This window comes from Leopardus geoffroyi, chromosome B1, assembly GCF_018350155.1.
Source record: "Leopardus geoffroyi isolate Oge1 chromosome B1, O.geoffroyi_Oge1_pat1.0, whole genome shotgun sequence".
NCBI lineage: Eukaryota > Metazoa > Chordata > Mammalia > Carnivora > Felidae > Leopardus > Leopardus geoffroyi.
The window spans coordinates 161,735,601-161,752,991 of NC_059327.1; the positions used below are offsets into that span (position 1 = coordinate 161,735,601).

The window sequence follows — 17,391 nt, forward strand, 5'->3', positions numbered from 1 at the left end:
ATCTCCTTTAGAACTCAAGGAATATTACAGCAAACAATGGCAGAGTCTGTCACTTTTTATACATTTTCCTCAGAAACAATAGCTCAGATACGAGCTTCCTGGTAGTCTGATAACTTCAACCATTACATTTTGTCATAAACAACAATAAGTTTAGAAAGCTAATGCTAGGTATACCATAAAATGTTCAGTTCCAGTCTTTCGGATAGTTACAACCACTAACTTTTCTCTCTGCAACACATTTTTAGTAACTTATTTTGGAAGAAAATGATTTATAAAGTCAGCTACCGATGATGTAATGTTTCAAGGCTTTGCTACTTTGGTCCCAGTTTGGTAGACGGAAAGGTTACCAAATCTCATGTTAAAAAGTCTACGGATGGGGCGCCTGGGTGGCTCAGTCGGTTAAGCGTCCAACTTCGGCTCAGGTCATGATCTCGTGGTCCGTGAGTTCGAGCCCCACGTCGGGCTCTGTGCTGACTGCTCAGAGCCTGGAGCCTGTTTCAGATTCTGTGTCTCCCTCTCTCTTTGACCCTCCCCCGTTCATGCTCTGTCTCTCTCTGTCTCAAAGATAAATAAACGTTAAAAAAAAAAAAGTCTACAGACAGGGGCACCTGGGGGGCTCAATCAGTTAAGCATTTGACTCTGGGTTTCAGCTCAGGTCACAATTTCACAGTCTGTGAGTTCGAGCCCCGCATCAGGCTCCTTGCTGACAGCACAGAGCCTGCTTGGAATTCTCTCTCTCACCCTCTCTCTCTGCCCCTCCCCTGCTTGTACCATCCCTCTCTCTCTAAAAATAAATAAACTTAAAAAAAGAAAGTCTACGGAGATTCTGGCAAAGGTGCTGCAGTGACAGCAGCATAATTACTGAATCTCCCCCACCCACACCCATACTAACCATAAAAACAGACAAACAGAGCAGAACCAGAAACCTAGGGACAGCGTCGACAACAAAACCAGGAGACAAGGTATTCCCTGTATACGTGAAGGTGAGGACAACCAACCAACAGCTTCAAGAATTGCCATTAGATGCTCACTAGAATGTTCAGAGGGCCATTCTGAGAACACCCACACAAACTGGCAAAGGGCTTTGCGAGGTCCAATTTCACCAGTAAGTGCAGAGGGAATTGTGACCCACGTAGTGTCTAATGTCCTGGAATGTTCTGGGGTGGGGGACATCTGATTCTTATGAATTAACAAGAAAGGAGAAAGCTTCATAGAGAGGAGAAACTGCTGGGGATGAATCTAAGATGAGCAAAACAGGGGCAAAGGTTGGGGTGGGCAGGTGGGAATGGGAACCAAAAATGTAAGACCTTAGACTTCAGAAAAGTAGACCCCTCCTTGAAAACAGTGTAAGTGGTACTCTAGAATTGTGAAGCCAGAAATGCTACAGGAAATACAGGAAAACTCATGGTGAACAACAGAAAAGAACCACAGCGGAATTCCAAATAGTTCAAGACACAACAAGGCACAGAATGACATCCCTAGTATAGACAATGAAAATCATGCCAGAAGGAAAGAGAACAGATGAAAACTATAACCCAGTAGTTTCAAACTAAGCTGAAATACATGAAATCAAAGAAGCTATAAAGAACCATACAAACCAGGATTTTGAAAACCCCAAAATGACTTGATTGGAGAAAATGGAAGATTTGAAACTGGAGGTAAAGAACTAAGAAAAGAATTAGAAGTACAAGAAAAAAAAGAAAAAGAAGGGTAAATTAAAAAAAGGAAAAGCACAAGAACAAATAAAATGAATACTGCCTTAACCAGAATATGGAGAGGAACGAAATTCTTTTTTTTTTTTTTTAATTTTTTTTCAACGTTTATTCATTTTTGGGACAGAGAGAGACAGAGCATGAACGGGGGAGGGGCAGAGAGAGAGGGAGACACAGAATCGGAAACAGGCTCCAGGCTCTGAGCCGTCAGCCCAGAGCCTGATGCGGGGCTCGAACTCACGGACCGCGAGATCGTGACCTGGCTGAAGTCGGACGCCTAACCGACTGCGCCACCCAGGCGCCCCGACGAAATTCTTACATTTACATGAATCATGAAGACACTAAAAGGATTTAGGAGAAAGTGATTAACATAGAAGACAGGCAAAGAAGATCTAACATACACATAATGGGGGTTCCTAAAGCCAACGGAAAAGAATAGAATAAATAGCAAAAGCTTTGCCCCAAGGAAACTTCCTGGGTAAGTACATATTTAAGTGGTGCACCGTGTCCCTAGAAAAATCAATGCAAAGCACCCAACACTGTAAAATCCTTCTGGGCTTCAAAGAACAAAAGTAAAATACACTCCTTTGGATATCTCGGCAAACATACCAAGTGAAACATGAGGGAAAGAAAATCAGATTGTCAGCAGACTTTGACAACACTTTATGGCAAAAGACGCTACCGTAAAATATTAAAGATACTTGAGCAAAGAAAGATGAGCCAAGGATTTTATATCAGCCAACCTGACTCTGAAGTATAAAAGCGACAGACAAGCTGTTATGAACATAGAATTCAGGAAATACTTCCCAGGAGTGCTTCCTGAGGCATCTAGTGAAAGATGAGCTTCAGAAAACCAAAGTGCCAGGGAAGACAGGACATAAGGACCAGTGGCCAGGATCAAAACATACATTTATTTACCAGTAGAACAAAGAGTGGTAACAAAGGAAATAGAAGGTAGGATTGCTATGTATTATGATAAAGCAATTTCAGTACAGCTGTCAGCAAAATTAGGGGAGGGAGGACTATCTGAAAAGTAGCATATGCTTGCTGATTGTACAGATAGTAACCGGGGTGAAAGAATATTACTTCAGATGCCAAGCTAGGGGGAGAAAAGGGAGAGGAAAGAACAGGCTTCTAGATAATTTAAATGTTACTCACAGCAGGAAACCAAGAGAGAATAACCTCCACCCCACCCCATACCCGAAAGAGCAAAACAAGGGTATTATATGAAAGGTATCAGTACAGGGGTGCCTGGGTGGTTCAGTTGGTTAAGCATCCGACTTCGGCTCAGGTCATGATCTCACGATTTGTGGGTTCGATATGAATATGATCAAACCTCTAAATCATAAATTTACAGGAAATACAGGGAACAGACAGCATGTTGACCACATGAGAGACTGAAAAATTGCATAGGGTAAGCACTCCGTTTCTTCAACAAAAATGGGGGACTAGGATCTATAATAAATAAGAAATGACTGAAAGGCCACATCAACCAACTGCAATATGTGAATCTTGTTTGGATTCTATCAAACGTTGACGTTATTTGCATAGATCTTTATATGTATTATATTTCAGTAGGGGAAATGTGAATGCTGGATCATCAACAACATTGTGGAATTATACTGACGTGGGAGGCTGTGACACTGGCATTACCATTACGTTTAGGGGAAGGGAATCTTTGTACCTTAGAACTACATGCTGAGAACATTTGTAGGCGAAATTCCGCAAGGCCTGAGATATGCTTCAAAATAATGGCAGGATGAGATGGACAGAGATAAAGCAAAAAGACTAGTTGTTGATCCAGCTGTTGAAGCTGGATGATAGGCATATGAAAGTTCGTTACACTATTAGCTATGTCTCAAATGTCCCCATAATTTATTTATATATATATTTTTTATTTTTTTTAATGTGTATTTATTTTTTAGAGAGAGAGAGAGACAGAGTGCAAGCAGGGGAGGAGCAGAGAGAGAGGGAGACACAGAATCCGAAGCAGGCTCCAGGCTGTGAGCTGTCAGCCCAGAGCCTGATGTGGGGCTCAAACTCACTAACCGCAAGATCATGACCTGAGCCCAAGTTGGCTGCCCAACCGACTGAGCCACCCAGGTGCCCCATATATATACTTATTTTAAAGTTAATGTGAGGTTGGATTGTTCCATCTTAAAATGGCTACCACTGGGTTTTCAAACAATCCAAGGAATTCATCTAAGTCATAGGCCCCCTGCTTTTTTTTTTTTTTTTTTTTTTTTAACCCTTCTCTAGTTAACTGATCGCAAACTTAAACAGGGTCTATTTAAACCATGCCCTGAAGGAGCGCCTGGGTGGCTTGGTCGGTTAAGCTTCCAACTTCGGCTCAGGTCATGATCTCATGGTCCGTGAGTTCGAGCCCCGCGTCGGGCTCTGTGCTGACAGCTCAGAGCCTGGAGCCTGTTTCAGATTCTGTGTTTCCCTCTCTTTCTGCCCCTCCCCTGTTCATGCTCTGTCTCTCTCTCTCTCAAAAATAAATAAACGTTAATAAATAAATAAATAAATAAATAAATAAATAAATAAATAAACTAGGCCCTGAAATTCTCACCCGGAACAGTCAGTACTAACCAATGATGACCACACTGGGTAAGAAGAATTCTCTGGCTCGCAAACACTAGTCTCGTCACCCTAGAGCAAGCATATTACAGCAACTGATCTCCTAATTACTTAAGTACCCACGCTTGTATTCCTGAAGCAGGGGTGTTTCATCAAAATTGTTACGTGACATCCTACCAAGCACCTGAGGAATCCTTATGGGCTTCTACCGAAGCTGTCTGTGGTCAGTGGGGATGCCTTCTTGCCCTTATAACTCAAGGGAGTACCACTTTCCATCGCTAGGCAGATTGTATCCTGGATTCCTTCCTAAGGATCAACACTAACAATGCCAAAGGCAACAAGAGTCCTACCAGATGCCCAAGAATCGACAGAAGAACTTTACGGTCCTCAGTAATTCACCAGGGTCAAACCTCACCGGGACAGTGCTTGATTTGAAACCGGAGAGCTTATCATACCATGGATCTCTGAAAGGCCACTCTCAGGCTAAGATGCAAAAAAATCAGATGAAGCCAGCGTGCTGTCCCCTCACCCAGGCCACCTACAGGAACAGGAGAGTGGGATAACTCACAGAACACCTGTCAGTGGCTGAAAGGCACTGAGTCAGACCCAAAGTGCCATCCATGGATCGTACTTATTATTAAACCCAAAGGCAGCCAGATTTGAACAAGAAAACGATGAAAGAATTTAGAAAGGAGGTGAAGGGCGCCTGGGCGGCTCAGTCGGTTAAGCGGTCGACTTCGGCTCAGGTCGTGATCTCGCGGTCCGTGAGTTCGAGCCCCGCGTCGGGCTCTGTGCTGACAGCTCAGAGCCCGGAGCCTGCTTCAGATTCTGTGTCTCCCTCTCTCTGACCCTCCCCCGTTCATGCTCTGTCTCTCTCTGTCTCAAAAATAAATAAACGTTAAAAAAAAATTTTTTTTTTAAAAGGAGGTGAAGAGCCTCTAATCCCCGGAGACACACTGAAGCGCACTCAGCCTGGACCCCTGAAGCATCTCTCTCAGCTGTGAAAAAGCATTCTGGTACATTCTGAGAAAAACGGTTCCAAGCCTGCAGACTGACAACGCACTTTGGCACAGGAAAGGCTCCACGATGTCCTGAAAGTGAAGACACCTGTCTGTGTTCACATGCTTTGTTCAGCCCCCTTCGGTGAGTCCTTCCAGGAATTGCTCAAGTGGCTCTGAAGTTATGGAGACTGTTCTGTTCTAGCGAAGAAAAGCTAGGACAGAAGTGAGAGCTCAGCCCTTCGGAAGGCAGGACCTGTGGCAGATGGGACTCAAGGGACTAATACCATAAAAAGCTCTCCCTGAGTCAGTCCCTCCTTCCCCATGAACTTAGTCCCCCAGACCCTCTGAGAAACCTTACCTGTCTCTGCTTCCTTCCTTCATTGACCAAAATGCGGAACCGAAAGAAATCTAAATTAATAAATCTAAATAAATCTAAATTAAGCTTTCTATGAGAGACCCCTAGACTTTTCTTTCTGGGTTCTTTGTGGGCCTGGGCTCAGGAGACCAAAAAGAATTCTCTGGAACAGGAGCACCAACACGACAAGGATTTTTGCTTCGTGTGTTCACGGTTACACCCTCCTCTCTTCAGGAGGCAGTCATTCTGAAACTAAGGTGATCATTTTAAATAATATCCCTTGAAAATGCAGAAATGTAAATTAGGCTACACATTCAGATCTACTAAAAAATTCATAAGCCCTTCTACATATGCTAGTTTATTTCAAAAAGCAGAAGGGGGGGTTCTTTTTTTTTTTTTTTTTTTTATGAAAGTGATGCATTTTGGTTGAACTGGGAACGTGTCTACTATTTCCCTGCAGTAAATATCCTGACAATATTATCATTAAGTAGAAAACACATCTCAACCTCCCAATTAACCATTTTCAAGTGGCTGTTCCAGTGACATATTTTTCGGTTAAGAATCCGGGTTTAATTCAACAATGACAAGAAGCCTCAAGGCCAGTCCGCGTGGTCTTACCAGGCCCTTTCTTAAAATGAAGATCTTCCCAAGGTACACTGACTCAACATCACCCATTAAAAAAGAAATCTGGGAAAGTCGGAATGGAAATGCATTTAAAATATTTTACAAACTAAAATCCCGAGTCACTTTAAAAGTACCCACAGTCTACCCAAGTAGAATAATTCTCAATTTTTTTAAACACGGTCTTGTTTTCTTTTAAACATGCACTAGCCAAGTAGAGTAACAGAGAGCCAATGCCCCTCCCCTCCACTCCCCTTGGCACTTCCAAAATCGCCAGTGTTTTCCCCAGAAGCCAAATCTATATTAGATTCCTTTCTATAAATACTTCCTTCCAATAAAAAGACAATACCAAATAATTTCCAAAGTTCTTTGTGATAATCCCTCTTTTGTTCTGAGTCTTGCTAAGCAATTCTGCTTACTGACCAACCTGCATAGGTCATTCTATTTAAATTACTGACAGCCTGGGATTGTTTTTGAAGAATTTTTTAACACCCTTTGAAATAACCTGAGTCACCTGGGGTAAACCCAAAGGAAGCTAGGTGTTTTGCCTCACTCAAGAACTTTAAGATAACAAGAAAAGGAGTAAGGGTTTCTCCTCTTTTAGTTTTTCCTATTATTTTTTTCCGCTTGGTTAGGAACAAGACATTGCCTGGCAGGTGCCATCATATATACCTTTTCCTTTTTAAAAACCTTTTTTTAATGTTTTTATTTATTTTTGAGACAGAGAGAGACAGAGCATGAGCAGGGGAGGGGGAGAGAGAGAGGGAGACACAGAATCCGAAGCAGGCTCCAGGCTCTGAGCTGTCAGCACAGAGCCCGACGCGGGGCTCGAGCTCACAGACCGGGAGATCATGACCTGAGCCGAAGTCGGACGCTCAACTGACTGAGCCACCCAGGCGCCCCACAATATACCTTTTCCTTAAGTGATTGACTTTTCCTCCCACAAACAGCCACCTTCCCCCCACCCCAACTGCTCATTGCTTTGGGAAGGGTAGTAACCAGTGTCCCTAATTACCTTCTAATTACCCTATAAAGCAGGGCTGTAGAACCCAGAGCAGAATCTCAACATGTCCTAAACCATCCAGGACCCTTATCAAGGCTGGGGGGTTTTGCTTGTTATTGTTTTGGATTTGGTTTTTTTTTTTTTTTTTAACAAATGAATTTATGCAGACGGCTACAAGCCTGGATTATCATCTTACTCGACATTTAAAATCTGCTAATAAGCAAAGAACCAAAAATCATCTATGGCCACTATTGGAATTTGAGCCTACAAAATCTGTAATCTTGCTGGCGGTGATGAGGCAGGCAGGGGAGGGAGGGTAATCAGCCCCGGACTTGAAAGCAACTCAAAGTACATATCCGTGGACCTCCTCTGGATTTGCATTGTACATATAGTATGTGTAATACATGCAGAAGTGAGGTCTGTACTTTTCCATTTTGGAAAGTTAATGTCTCTGAATAAGTAACTGCTTGACCAGATTACACTTAACAAAAATCTCATCACATACGGCATTATAGGAAATACGGCAATTGCTGAAGAATAAAAATCCTAAGAAATTACCCTATCTCACCTTCCAGCGGATTCTTTCCATGGGAGTCTTCTGGCTAACTATAACCCTTTCCTTTTGGATTCATACCTTAACCAGTTCCTTAACCAAGATTTAACTCAGGCCCCAGATCTTCCTCTGAATCAGCCACTCTCCCCCAGAAGTGATGCCTCTTCCTCTAATCCAGTGGTAATGAATATGCATCCTGGCTTCCGGACCAGGGCTGTTCTTTAAATCTTATTACAAATCGTATTACATTAGCACACACCCCAGCCCTTATCTTCCCACAGCTCCTAGGCTCCTTAAACACAGGGATCACATCTCAGACATCATCACATATTTCGGCATGACAAGTGAAATGGTGTGATCAACGGGAAGCTGCTGAACTGCAATTTCATTTCTACCGCCTTCCCCTACCGGACGGCGGGCTGACCTGATACGTACATCGAGCCATGACCATGAAATGACCAAAGGGAAAGGACAGGTGGGAAGGGAAGTCCGGCTGGTGGGTAAACCACAGAGCCAACAATCCACCCCTGAGTAATCAAGGGAGAAGGACTACCCCTCGTCCTTACAGATCTCTCCGCCTACACGCAGCACCGCTGGCTTTCTCTCAAAAGTATCCGTCAGTTGGGAGATCAAATAGCAACTTTCTTAGGTGAGGGTTAATTATGATCGATTCCAGTTTCTCTAGACCTCGAACTTCCTTTCGTTCCTCTTACTTTGGCGCTCGGCTAAAGTTATCTCGCCGCACGATCCATCTGTGGCTAGATACCCCCAACCCCCAACAGATCAACAACCCGCTTTGAAGCTGCGAGCTCTTTATTGGCTATTTTCGGCATAGCCAAAACTGGTGAAGAGTGGTGGATCATGTTCGAGTCGAACCAGAATTTAGGGAAGACTCAACGCAAAGCCAAAGCAGTGAAGAAGGAAAAACGGCTATTTTATTCAGAAAAGATTCCAGGCAGGCCCGGAAAGGGGTCCTCAAACCAGCTGAGGTCAGCAGGGCCTGACCATTTCAAAATGACAATTATTTGGCTTTCTTCATATTTGCAGCCAAGACCCTATGACTAGCTCTGGTAATGCAATAAAGAATTTTCCAAACCTCAATCAAAGAATTTTCCCTAAAAAAAAAAAAAAAAAAAAAAGCTCAATTTCCTTCTGGGGCAATTTAAACTATTTTCATTGTGCCATTCTTCACTCACATATTACAAATATTTGAAGACTGTCATTCACTAAAACTTCTTCACCTTATCTTCTCTGGCCTAATAAATCCAATTTCTTTAAGTTGCCTTCAAAGGGCCAATTTCCCAAAGCTTTATTCAACTCTGTGTCCTCTTCTAAGCCCAAAATGTCCATTCTGTTCTCTGAGAAAACCAATAAACATCCTTTAAAAATGGCTTAATGCCAGGGCACCTAGGTGGCTCAGTCTGTTAAGCATCTTACACTTGATTTCGGCTTACGTCATGACCTCATGGTTCGTGGGTTCTAGCCCCGTATCTGGCTCCATGCTGAAGGTGGAAAGCCTGCTTGGGATTCTCTCTCTCTCCCCCTATCTGTCGCTTGTGCAATTGTTTCTCTCTCAAAAATAAACTTTTTGATAAAGGTGTAACCCAAAGAATGAATACAGACTTATCCTCCTGCTATGTATTTCTTTTCACGAAAATTTACTTTTCATCATATGGCTGATACACAACGCACAATTCTTCATAATCCCCATATCCCACCATTGATATTACACAGCTAAGTTCTGTTGATTTTTGGGGTTTAGTTTTGCTCTCACATGGACCTGACCGCCTAAGAAGAATCTCATTTGTATCTACCATCATGTCTGGGAAATGGAGTTTCAAGTTCATGCAGCCTGTAAATAGTCAATAGACAAACATAACAGTGTCCAACATATTCCTCCCCTCAAACGGGATGCTCCTCCTCTGACTTTATTTCCATCAATTCCATGGTCCCACCAGTTCTCCCAGTCACCCACGCCTATAATAACTCCCGCTCCCCTTCGCCTCAACCTCATCAACGTCTGACACACCCAAGATGCCTATAAATTTGCCAAGTGAATTCAGTCGGTTACCTTTATCTTCTTCGTGTCTCGTAAGTATTTTCCCTTCTTTCCAGAGCACGCACCCTAACACCCAGGCCCTCACCCCTTCACCCAGAGGCCATCTAAAGAGTCTGACTGTCCCTCTATCCAGCTCCCCTCCCCATCAGCACAAAGCTTAGCCATGACACGAACCATCCTGGAAGAGGCCCCTGAGAAACTCTCCTTGAGGTATTTGTACACCCGTGTTCATATCAGCATTATTCAGAACAGCCAGAAGGCGGAAGCAACCCAGTGTCCATTGGTGGATGAATGGAGAAACAAAATATGGCAGAAAATTATACATGTGCATATGCATATGCATACATACATACACATATACATACATTTCCCTCCTTAAGAAGGAAGGAAATTCTGACATATGTTACAACATGGATGAACCTTGACGACATTATGTTAAGTGAAATCAGCCAGTCACAAAGACAAATACCGAATGATTCCCTAGCGTAGTCAAATTCACAGATACAGAAGATAGAATGATGGCTGCCAGGGGCTGGGGGAGGGGATAACAGGGAGCTGGTGTTTCATGGGCGCAGAGTTTCAGTTTTGCAGGATGGAAAGTGGTCTGGGGACGGGGTTCCACAACAATGTGAATGTACTTAACGCGGCTGAACTGGACACCTAAAAATGATCCAGATAGTAAATATTAATGTGTGTCTTTTACTAAAGGGTAAACACACACACACCTCCTTCAGTCTTCATTACCTACAAGCAAGGTGGCCCAAGTTTTTCGGAGCAGGTTGGGGACTGGACGGCAAGGTGGAACAAGCGGTCCTGGCCTAGTAAGCAAAGCCCAGAGAGCCACTACTGGCTCAGATCCACCTTGGCCCTGACCTCTAAGCTCTTTTCAGAATCTGGACCAAACGCACCATTAAATATCCCCTCCCTACAGTGCTCCTTGTGGCGAATCAAAGAGGCCACCTTTCCAGCCTCTTCCCCTCCCTGTCCCCTCCCCCCGGCAACCATCACACCAAGTGCAAGGACTGACAATCCTCAAATGAGATCTTAATGTCTTATCCCCTATTTCCACATCCCCCATTTTCCCAATCGAAGCCTCACCTACAGACACTCTACCCTCTAACGCGCAGAAATGAATCTCAAATATTATCTCCCACATGGACACTTTGAAAGATCTCTGATCGCTATCATCTGCCCACCAAGACATAAACGTCTCTCTTTTGAAATCCTGCCTGAGCATTTTGCACTTCTTTGGACACCAAATGCGACTCTGGTCAGACGCTGTTCTCTTACTCCATCCCTCCCCCACCTCTAGCCCACACCTACAGTCCCTGCAAGGACCAAGGCCTAGGGAATCATAGATCTTTGTTAAACGGAGTCTGACGTGTTTATTGAGCATTTCTTATGTTCAACGCACCCTATAAGTGCTAGAGAACAGGAGATATTAAACCCAGGAGCACCACTGTGTGTCTAGCCTGGGGCAACAGCCAAGTTCAGCAGGGGGGTCCCTCACTCTTAGGGAAGGAAGGCAGTCACAGTAAAGCCCCTCACTCTTCAGGTGCTTTCAATGCTGCATCACACAGCGTTCATGGACCCTATGTGAGCTACCCTTACTTACTCACCTTGAGAAAATGGCCATTTTACAGAGCTTTCCCCTCCTCAGCTTGCGTCCAGAAATGTAATCTGTATCCACTGAAACGGGCTAAGAACAAGGCAAAACAAAGGACCAGGGAGGAAAGTAGGCATTGCTTACTAATGGTGGACTTAAAAAAACAAACAAAAACTAGACATTAAATGTATACATTTCATCTTTATACCATAAAAACTCCTCTACATAATCTGGTTTTAAACTATATCCAATTTTTTTTTTTTCCTGAGAGACAAACCTACAAGAGGAACAATAAAATAAGCCTAATAGTGAAGTCCCTGTGCTGTCCCCATCAAGGACACCATACTAGGCATGTTATGTGGGTGACCTCACTCACTCTCTTCGGGAGCCCATGCCATCATCTCTGAGTCCCATAAAAAGAACTGAAGCTTATGGAGAAGTGAAGAGTCTCTTCCCAGATCACACGGCCAGCAAGGGGCCAAATGCGTAAAAACCCAGGCTGTCCCTTTCGAACCCCGAGCTCTTAACTCTGATGCCACCTGTGCTGGCTAACAATTTAGCTTCAAGTTTGCAAGCGTCCAAAACCTAGCTGTCAGAAAGATATGCACTGGAGATACCTAACAGTGTGTCGTAAGCAAAATGTTAAGGCTAAAGCATAAGGTGAATGGAAAAATCAGCAGATGTGAATGCTTTCATTGGAGAAATCCTCTGGGTTGTTTGTCTTTCTGGGAGGAAGGAGAAAAAAAAAAAAAAAGGCCAAGATCTGTTCAGTCCCTGAGTAGTGATTCCGAATTGTTAGGTCAAAAGCCATATAAAACTCAAAAATTAAAGTTTATTTCACATTAAAAGCTGTCACGTTAGTACTTACTGGTACCTACTTGCAAAGATTACAGACAGAAACCGGCAAATTCTACATAGTCACAGAGGTTACTCGTTTATTAGGTGCCGTCCCATCCCAGACCCTGTGCCACACATCTGTACAAGAATCTCTTCCTAATCTTTAGGACAATCATATTAGAGTAGGCATTATTTCCATTTCTGGAATGACAATAATTCCTATTTTATAGATAATAATTATGACTGACACGTATTATGTTTGTACTTAAAGTGTGCCAGGCAGCACGATCCTAAAAATTTATTATGTAGAAGCACATATACTGGCACAGAGAGGTGAAGTAATTTGCCAAAGTCACACAGCTGAAACGAGGATGAAAAAGTAAGTTCAGCAGGGCAGCCGACTTGCTCCAAGGTCCGAAATGTGTCAGCCATGGGGCCAGCAGACTACCACAAGGCTGTCTTCATTCCCCAGGCCTGTGCTCTGTCCGCTAGGTACCAGCATGGTCCCATCTGCACTCACCAGGGCCTAAGGCTAAATGCCTAAATGTCTAAGGGCAGTAGAGAGTGGTATTGCCTAGTGCCTCCTAAAGAGGACTGGTCCCTCAGTTCAAGAGCACAGAGAAATCGAGTTCTTGACATAAATTCTCCAGATTCTTAAGTATTGCCTTGATGTTTCCTTAATAAAGCATCACTTGGGGGTGGGGGGGTACCAAACAGGTTCATGGATTATCAGCTTGTAAGCTCTACTTATCCAGAATCTGAGGTCAAAAGATGGGCTGTTTCATGTCCAAAATGTCCAAAACCAGAGGTACTACAGGCCAGGCTTACTCGGTCCCTTCACTTTCAACAAAGATTTACACTGGCTTTGCCCTGGATTCACACTGGTACCTCTGCTAACTCCCCAGTAGGCCCTCCTCACTCTGGATTTGCAGCCCCCGAAGCTCTCTATTCAGGTTACAGAAACTGCATATGAAATTTTGCATCTTTAAGGTCCCTTCAAATGTCTTTCAAGCCCCTGTTTTGAAAGCTAACACACAGGAATGCGGCGAAATAAAGCACTTCCCACGTCCCAGTCTGTCAACTGTTAAACTAAATTCATTCTGGATCATGCTGCTGTAGCCTTGACCACAGCCTTTCAGGGGTTCCCATCCTGCAAGGCCAGCTCCAAGAATTCCGCTCAGGGCACCGCAGCTCATTTCCTGGTGTCCTTCTTTAATCAGCTGGGGGAGACTTGAGGAAATGAGTCAAAATCCTAAGAGCAGCTTCTAGCGGCTGTCAACAACAGCAGCAAAATCCATCATCAAAACAACACCTGTACTCAAATGCTCTACAAGGGAGCCCACAAAAACACTTGGCCCATTTCCGACGATCTGTCTGGGTGGTAAATCTCTACGAGGTAAACTGCCCTTCTATCTCATGGTGCCCATCCGGGGTGAATGACCAGTGGTGTTAACTCATTCCTGGGAGTTTTCGCTTTCACAAAGCATGCCCCAAGTATATGATGCGAAGGCCATTTTTATTTTTTGGAAAGGTGGATGGCAAAATATCTCAACTGACTTTTCCACCATCGTTTTAGAGACAGTTTATCTTCATTTCTGAGGGCTTCTGGAATGGCACATCTAACACATACAGCCCTCATGCCCAGGGTCGAGTGCCAGCATACCCCCCAGACAAGCTACATTTAATGACTCCCCTTCCTGGTGAATACTTCCCTCAAATTGAGAACACTTTCACCCACACATCCTAAGAAAGGCAATTCTAGGTAATGACCTTGACCCTCCTGTATTCCCAGAATCTCCAACGATACCTGGCATATAATATGTGCTCATCAAATAGTTTCCAATGAATCTCACAACTGATTCTGTTAAGGCATGTGAATGGTATACAGTTGGGCATATGGGGCTAATCTCAGGCTTTACCACTGACTATTTGGGTAACTGACTCATCCTCAGCCAGTTTCTCCGGCTATGAAATGGTAGGAATGGTACCAGCACTACCTCTAGGGCTTGTTGAGAGGACTAGAAACACCATGTAAAGGCCCCAACATGGGCCTGGCCCAGTTTTGAATAAAGAACAACTATGTACAACAGACACATAAAGGGAAAGTTAAGGCATGTCAGAAAAATGTGTTGTAATAACACAGCATACATAATTTATCAAGTCATAAGAAAAAAATGTGTGGATGAGTGGGAAAGACGAGAATGGGGATGTGACTTTTCTGGGATCCCTTTCCAAGACCATCATGTTATTCCCAACAGGATCACATCCAAAATGTCCCGTGTCCAGCTTCTGGCTCTGACTCTGGCCTCACACCTGCAGGAACGAGGGGAAAGTATGATTCACTATTCCTTACAGGCTTATCTTGCTGGGCACAGGTGTTGTAAACACTGAGGGGAGCATGTAATGGGGGGTCCTACAGAGCCTGCACCGCCTTGATTGAATTCAAAGGGAAACCAGGCACACATGTGGATTGAAGAAGACTCAGGATAAACCACACCTCCCCGCTTCAGCGGGGGCAGGGGACCAGGAGGCTACCCCCGTGGTCCCTGTGACCAGAAAAGGCAGAGGAATTTCAGGGAGACAGAAAGGAATCGGGGAAGGAATTCAGAAAAATTGTAGTCTACACTCAGAACACTGGAAGAGGAGAATGTGGGACCCAAAGGGTCGTTCCTGATGCAGATGCTTCACTGTCCTCTTGAGGAAATTGGGATCTCCAGAATTGAAACGACCTGCCAAGGGCACACAGCTAATAAATGGCTGGAAAAGGAGAACCAGAAGGGCAGCACTAGGCTTTGTCACTATACCATACTGCCCCCCAGGAGCCAGACCTTTAAATTCCCTTTGCCAAAAATCTGTTCGAGGAAGCCGGATAATTAGGAGGAGGAAGGAAGCAACTGATTCTTTTAATTTTAAAAACGGGAAACTATTCTGCCCTTGTCTTTCTAGTGCCCTATTCGGGTCCACGCGCATAACTGAAATTAAAAATGCCAAGGCACAAAGAAGTAAGGACCAAATGTGTCATTTGAGCTTAGAGCGGTCAAATCCGCCACGGAATCTGGGCACTCACTTATAATCTCTCTCCCGCCTCCCCCCCCCCCCCCCCCCCCCCCCCCCCCCCCCCGGTCCAGATGCAAGGCTTCTCTTCCTCCACCGGAAAGCCCTCACAATGCCGTTCAAGCCCGTGAATGAAGAGGCTACACCTTAAGACTTTATGGGAAACTGACCGGTAGTTAATATAGTACCACAATAGTACAAAGCGATGCTTCCTTTTGTAGCCCGTGAATCCCAGTTCAGACTCACTTTCTGCCCACTGCATCAGCGAGGTAAGCCTTGAAGGTCTTTAAAAAATGACCTGGGAGAGAGCAGGGTTTCAGGGGTTACCTGGGCGATCTGCACTCGCTCGCGCACTAGCGACGCCCAGAAAAAAAAAAGGGAAGAAGGGGCAGGAATCGGAGGGCTTTCAGGAGCCTGCAAATCCTCCTCCTCCACCTTCAGACCTAAGTTCCCGCGCAGATAAAACCGGATTTTCACCACAGCTTTAGGATCCAAGTAAGATTTTGCAGAAAGTTCCACTCCATCTCCCACCCCCGCCCCAGGCGGCCCTTAAGTAGTGTAGCTATCACGTGGGAAGGGGTGTTGCAGATCTCAAAATTCCCAAAGAAAACGGGGACCCGCAATTACGGGTCGCAGACACCTATTCCAGCGACTTGCAGAGGCCGGCCAGCCTGTCTGGGCATTCTGGCCAGACCCGGGAGGAGACCAGGTCGAAGACCTGAGCGTTCCAGCGCACGGTCCCTGCCTCCTCTCGGTGCAGGCGGCAAACGCGGCCACCAGCCGCTCGGAGGCGCGTGGCAGGAAAGAAACGGCACCGCGGCGGAAAGGGGCGAGCCTTTGGCATGGGATTTACAAAAGCAAAAAGTCTGCAACCTAGCGGCTGCTTTCCACACGCCCAGCCCAAGTTGTCCCTGTAGCCGCCACCTCTAGTCTAGGTTCGCGGGGTCCGGCTCCAGAGCCGCACACAGCGCGCTTCCCAGGCAAAATGCCTAACGGGAGGGCCCGAGGACACAGCGAGCAGAGGCGGCAGCGGGTCGGTCCCCAGCTCTGGGGCACAAAGAGCGCCCGCGGTTTGGAAAGCGGCAGCCACAGAGCAAAGAAAAGGCTCTCCAACTTTGCCCTCGGCGCGGCAGAGAACCTGCGGGCTGCTCCTCCAGTGCACCGGTCACACACGCGCAACTTTTAACAAAAGGAAGCAGTGGCCGCGCCTCGCACCGCGGAGATAACGCGCAGGGTGCGGACCCGGGACCCGCCCGCCAGTGCCCCCGCGCACCCCCGGCACAAAAGCAACCCCGAACTCGAACGCAGCCTGCGGCCGCGCCTCACCCACTCTTGAGCCCCCTAGCTGCCCTCCTTCCCGGAAGACCCCCAGCTCAGCGCCCCCGCCACCAGCGGCAGGGGCTCCTTGCACAGGTGAGCGAGGCAGGGCGCAGGAGAGTCCCGGGGACGCCTCGAATCTTCCCGGAGGCTGAAAAGCAAGGGCACCGGAGGGCCGTCAGCCACCTCTGCCGACGAACCCCTGCGGGTTCGAGCCCTGGGGGGCACAGGCTGCTCCGGGGTTGGGGGGAGGGGGCGCGGCCCCACTGTCCGCGGCGCTCTCCCACCTGTCTGGACGCGGAGCAGGAGGAGCAGGACGCAGAGAAAATCCCAGGCGCCGCGAGCGCCTCTCATCGCGGTGGCTGCGCTGGGATCGGAGGTCCGTTCCACGTTCCAGCTCTCGCCCAAGTGCACGGAGCGCGGCAAAGCCGAGCCCCCAGAGCCGCGAGCGCGGAGCAGCGGCCCCTCCTCCCAGCGCCCTCCCCCTGCGCGCCGGCCACGCCCCTTCTCCGCGCCCCTCCTTTCCTCCCCTCCTTCCCTCCCTCCTGGGTCTAGCTCCCTCCTGGCGGCGTCTGGCTTCTGCTCTTTCGACGTGCTAATCCCCGGGGGCTGAGCCGGCGGGGAGGAGGAGGGCACGCTGGCCCTCGCCGCCAGTTCCTGACCCCGGAGCCCCTTCATCTCTCCACCTCTCCT

General features: G+C 46.3%; 1 protein-coding gene across 2 annotated transcripts in view; it reads right to left on the reverse strand.

Annotated features, from left to right (window-relative positions):
- The window catches only part of KIT (KIT proto-oncogene, receptor tyrosine kinase), an 88,388-nt gene extending 70,997 nt beyond the window's left edge, over positions 1-17,391 (reverse strand). For both annotated transcript variants that reach the window (XM_045474026.1, XM_045474025.1), the window contains exon 1: positions 16,986-17,391. In XM_045474026.1, the coding sequence (XP_045329982.1) occupies positions 16,986-17,376 (391 nt within the window). In that variant the 5' untranslated portion in view covers positions 17,377-17,391. The remainder of the gene's footprint in view (positions 1-16,985) is intronic.